The 6000-nt window shown below is 38.8% G+C and overlaps 1 protein-coding gene across 1 annotated transcript in view; it reads right to left on the bottom strand.

Moving 5' to 3' along the window:
- Positions 1-2084: 2084 nt before the first annotated feature.
- SLC12A3 (solute carrier family 12 member 3) overlaps positions 2085-6000 on the bottom strand; it is a 77554-nt gene continuing 73638 nt past the window's right edge. The window contains exon 27 of the mRNA XM_056526193.1: positions 2085-5821. Within this exon, the coding sequence (XP_056382168.1) occupies positions 5680-5821 (142 nt within the window). The 3' untranslated portion in view covers positions 2085-5679. The remainder of the gene's footprint in view (positions 5822-6000) is intronic.

The following is a 6000-nucleotide window of genomic DNA, read 5'->3' as shown; positions in this document are numbered from 1 at the left end:
TTAATGTCCTATTTAAATTCCTGTTTGTAACAGTAGCAAAATTTCAAGAGGGTGAATACTTATGCAAGGTACTGTATGGAACCAGCCAAGTAAGTATTTCCTTATCTGCCTTTGACTTGAATGGATGGTAAATGGGATACACAAGACCACTGTTCTTGGGATCCATGGGGGTAACAGATACCTGGCTGCTAATCAAACATTTATGGTATTATTTAAACGTTTAAGATTTTACCATCTGGGTATGCAAGCTCACAATAGAACATAGATAGAACATAGCCAGGGGGTATCCATTGCAGGACATCTTATTTATTTGGTCACATCTCCTGCCAGATGGTGGAACATAAAAACACCTAAGCACATTGTCAAGGACAGGTGTATGCCTACTTTTTCAGTCTGGGATAGATGCTAGGTGCCACTATACAAAAAACAATATAATCAATTAAACCCCTATACAGTAATCATCTAGTGGTCAGATACTAGCTCCATGCAGTCACTTTGCATAGTATTAGCATACACTACTAATCAGATATAGTCACAGGCAGAATACATAAGAGTTAAGGGTGCGTTCACACGCTATTACTATCAGCGGGTTGCCCGCTGCGGGAATCCCGCTGTAAGTTACACTACCATTGATGTAAATGGGTCCACAGACAGTCAGCAATAGTGTCAGATTTGCGGACTGTCCACCGACCCATTCCAATGAATGGTAGTGTAACTCACAGCGGGGCAACCCGCTGCTAGTAATAGCGTGTGAACGCACCCTAAAGAGGTATTCCAGTCTCAGCTTGTTATCCCATATCCATAGTATAGGCAATAACAAGCTCATTGGTGGGTCTGATTGCGAAGACCCCCTACCAATTCTGAGAAAGGTGAATGAATGGATCCTGGAATTAATGGAGCACGCCAGACGTGTATGACAAGCCCTCCATTTATTCTCTATGGCAGCGTTTCCCAACCTATGTGCCTCAAGCTGTTGCAATACTACAACTTCCAGTCAAAGACTATGCAACATGTAGTTTCTCTAGTCCAGTGGTCTCCAAACTGTGGAACACAAGCTGTTGCATGCAAGCTGAGCATTATAGTTCTGTAACAGTTGCAGGTCCACATTATGGAGACTAGGGTTGAGTGAACTAACAGTATATTGGCTCGTAGCAAACCTCGTGGCTCGGCCCTTGATTACTTTAGTCTGCGTAAATTAGTTCAGCTTTCCAAGGGCTCTGGATGCATGGGAAAATCCAGGATGACAGTCTAAGGTCTCCTAGGACTTTATCCACTTTTTCCAGGCAACTGGAGCCCTTGGAATGCTGAACTAATTTATGCAAACTAAAGTAATCAACAGCCGAGCTGCGAGGTTCGGAACGAGCCAATTTACTGTTAGTTTGCTCAACTCTAATGGAGACCACTGCTCTAGAAAGGTCATATTTTGCTCTACATCCCCCGAAGAAGTGATGCCAGCACCTACAAAAGGTTTTATCAGTAGCGGATATGACTAGGAATGTACATATGATATCTGTAGGGGGTCATATCAGCTAGTCTCACCATGTTTTTGTAAACCCTACAGGGTAATTTCAACCCACATAATGTCACTTCATCTCCAATTCCAAGATAAAAGTATCCCTGTCCATATAAAAGTCTCCAGAGGTGGATGAGTTCCAGATATGCACACAGTCGCTGAAGGCAGAGCAGCATAGGTTGAAGAATTCAGATTCAGCAAGCTGCTGAGGTATTCCATATATGTGTAGCTGAGATGCTGGCAAAGGTCAGGGGTAAGGACCTCCTTCCTTAAATGCCCAGCCAGATGGCTCAAGTACAACATGCTGTAGCCACAGGTGCAGGAAAGGCAGGCCACCATGTCAAAAAAGAGAGTGCCCCACCACAGATATACCTAGTAGGGAAGACTGTCAGACCAGGCCTGCATACACACAATTTTTATTTATTAAAATTGTATGAATATCTCTTATTTTCTATGTACAGTATAATGTACCAGTATATTGAGTGTTCAGGAATCAAGATTAGGCAATATCATATTTTTTGTTGCAATACTTTGGCATACAGGATATTGCATACAAGAAAACACCAAAAAGTATCTTTCATAAATATTTTATTAATATATGCATCTATTCCAAACTTTACTTTTGATCACAGTTGTAAAAATATAAACATCTGGATACATTTTATTCCCACATAGTTTATAAATCTTAAATGTTGATTAATTGATAGGAGAATGTTGGAGGAGACAGATTGGAAAGTGCTACTCTAGTTGGTTATATGTTGCCTACATTTTTTTTCTTCAGGGTCATTCTATGTAAGGTCTAATAGATACAATAGGTGGATGGCCAAATTCTGTAAGATCAAAATTCTTGGCTCCTAAGAAAATAAAGGCCAAGTGTCTCTGATTTGGATTAAACATAAATGTGTTGTTCTTTTAATCTTAATGAGTTCAGACTTTAGTGCAGGCTAACCTCTTCATATATGTTTAGAATGGTCAGAGCCCTGTTTTTCGAATACAGAGTTGTTTTAAACATAACATTCTGAAACATGGGTCTTTATCGGATGTTATTTAGTGCACTGAGTGATAATATAGTAAGCTCCCTTAAGTGGTGGCTGCCATGTAGCCAGAAAAGGGCATATTGCATAAATCGGTATTGCATAAATAGTTTTTATGTTTAAAATATTTTAAAAGCATTTTTGGTGGTGTGTTTTCTAATATTCCATTTTACTATGTATATTTTAAATTAATCCAGAAATCTTTGTTTTCTTTCTGGCCATTACACTTAAGAAGTTGACACTTTCTGTTCTATAGAGTAAACAGTTCTACAGTCTTATCGTTATTATCACAGGCATGATTACAGTCAAATTTGATACTAGTGTATAGATAGGATGGGATAAGGCCATTTACAATAGGTGATGGTAACAACTCTGTCTCTCCCTCACCCTGCACAATGACCTCTGCACAGGTCACAGAGTATTCCTAAAAAACTCTCACACAGAAGTCAACAGGATAAGGTCCAGTCTATTGTTTCTTATATTCATGGGGCTTTCTGTAAAGCATAACTAAATGTTGTGCAGAAAGATCAAACAATATGGGTTTTCCCATAATAATGTACTAAAAAAAATTAGAGTAAAAAAATTACAATCAGAAAATAAACAGATTAGAGAAATCAGCATTTGGCTTTGATCAGTAAAAAACTATCTTGATCATACATTCCCTTTAAATCTACGTGCAACAGAGTATTGACAAAAATAGTGATAAAAGATGAAGATTCCCTCTAAGAATGTATTTTTTTTTGTTGCGTCAGAAGGAAATCTGTTGTCAGAAGTGTCTGGCAGAAGCTAGTTTTTCTTCCACACTCTCCTTAGATCAGGAGAAAGTTGTCTGCTGTCTGTTCTTCAGGAGATAATGTCCTTAGCTAGTGGCATCAATACTTCAATCAACGCAACCCAAGGCTTTAAACCTACAACTCATCCTCTTCACCCACAGTTTTTATAACAAATGAAAATTGATGGGGCATACTTAAATATTGTTTGTTTTTTTACATTATTTAGTACTAGTGTTCATCGGAAATGTTTAATATCTACCATCCATCAGTATGGGCTCTCTAGAGTACTGGAGAATACTCCAGTGGGCCTCAGTACCAACTCCATAATGGCCTCTGGTATCAACCTGCATATATTATTGAGTCAGCCGTTTTATTCTTAGCCTGGATGTTGCACTCTGTGTTCATGACCCCGGGGAGAGACCAGAGTATTGCTGCATGGCCAAGGCTTGACCAACTTCAGTATCACATTCCAAATTTCTCATCTCATCTGAGGATTTTGCTACATATTTCCAGCACAAGATAGAGAACACTAAAAAAAGTCAACTGACCGTCCCTGCAACCTATCTTCATAGTGCTGCTCTACACTGATAACTTGCTGCTCCACCATTTCTGATGAAAAGTTCTCCAAACTACTCGGATCTCACATCATTGCCTGCACACTTGCTCCAATGACATCACACCCCATCCTCATCCTTTCTAATTTGCTTATCCCAAACATGACAACCAGAAGCCATCCAAACCCATCATAATCTTTGTTCAGTTATTCTCCCATCTCACTATTCACATTTGCTTCAAAACTTATCAAACAACAAGTCCTCCTAAAACAGTCCTCCTCTCATCCAATTCACTTTCTACCAGCTGTATTCTGACTTTTGGTGTTATGGAATCTCAGTATGGGTGTTGCTGTTATTGGTACTTTGGGGTAAGGGCTGTGACTGGTGGTGCTTTGACAATTGACACAATGTGACAGAGGGTGTGGACAGCCCAAGTTTGGGGAGCAACCTAGGTCCTATACTTAATCTGTGTATTGACTAAAAAGAAAATAGCCATGTTTGGTCACCTAAAAATGACAACAAAAGTAGCAGATCCATACAATCGCTGCTAGGTTCTGATTTGGTTATGTTTACATGGCCTCCTAGGTTCATACTACATTATCGTGACACGTGGATAGGTTCTCTTATGTGAACAGAGGAGTAACTACTTTTAATTACGACTCTCTATCACGTAAGCATAATGATATACCGTATTCACAGAACCTCTTCACCAACTCCTGACTGCCATGATCTCCATACACTTAAACGGAAAAGTAGCTGTGGTTTTGTGCAGCTATGTCTACTGAAGTGCATGCAAAATTCATCAGCTGAAAAATGACAATGAAGGGTAAATGGATACTTTTTTTTTTCTGAACAAGTGTAGGTACCACAGGGGGCATTTAAAAAAAAAAAAATTTAAAAAAAAATTTAAAAAAAAACTCTGCGAATGGGAATCCCACTTAAGGGTACATTCACACATGCATATTTTGCTGAAGATTTTTTGCAGCGGATTTTGCCACCCTAGCAAAATTAGCTGCCATGCACTTATCTCCCAACTCTATGTCTATGCGAGTGAGATGGGCCCATAGACTTACATTCAGAGACCGTCTCAGTCATGTGACAGAGCGGGAAGAGAACGCTGTAAGCGCACACTTCTTCTGGCTTGTTTTGCTGAATGGTCAGGGTCTCAACAACATATCAAAATATTTTAAGTGTTATATTCTTTATAGATGGCATTACAACCAGTCACAAGATCTCTTACACAAAAATGGCTAATGTTTAATTGCCAAAAAAACTACATGGATAAGAGTGGCAACACAGTTAAACATCTATTATATGACAGCCACTTGTTGGAAGCTAAATGCCTTAAAAAAATGTTTTTTTAGGCCAATGCTTTTTGCCCAGTCATATCTACTTTACAATATGCAAAAGTTCTCAATCCACAGCAGCCCAAGAGCACCTAACATTATATATTTATATATGTAGTGTTGTTTTTGTGGGGTGGGGCAATTCTCCCAAAAGTGCCAAGGGGGTCATTATTTTGCTTGCTACCCAGGGCCCCATTTTCTAATAAAGAATCCCTGCTATAAAAGTAAAAATTATACATGTACTGGTAAATGCCAATAATAAATTATAAAAGGAAGATTTTTTTGTTTTTAAAGAGGATATTATGGTATGTTTTAGTATTGTAATCGTTGGTTTATCTTTTACATCATGTAAATATGTATACTATATGGTAGAACCGGAAACTGGTAATAAAAAATGCATGCTTATCCTCCCATAGTACTGGTCTGCCTCTTCTACAGTATTTTGTATTGGATCTCTTCTTACTGGCAGTACATTGTTAGCACATTCTTTTGGTTTCCTCTAACAAGTAGAACTGGTGGTCTCAGGTCTTGTGACAGGGTCTCGAGCCAGGCCATGTAAAGAGAGCTGGGACATTTACCTTTTCTGGCAATGGGCATTGTTCTAATAAAAAAAAGAAAAAAGACAAAATATTAAGCCTTTGCAAGACCGTGCAGAACCAGATGCAGGTTGATTGATTTCTACTATATGACACCAACCTTCCCAAACCTAAAGTCTTAGGCTATGTTCACATGTCCGTTAATTGAATACAATGGGACTCTAGTAATAGAAAATTAAGAGAA

Source organism: Hyla sarda, chromosome 6, assembly GCF_029499605.1.
Source record: "Hyla sarda isolate aHylSar1 chromosome 6, aHylSar1.hap1, whole genome shotgun sequence".
Taxonomy (NCBI): domain Eukaryota; kingdom Metazoa; phylum Chordata; class Amphibia; order Anura; family Hylidae; genus Hyla; species Hyla sarda.
The sequence above is the reverse complement of the archived record's forward strand: the minus strand, read 5'-3'. Positions and strand labels throughout refer to the sequence as shown.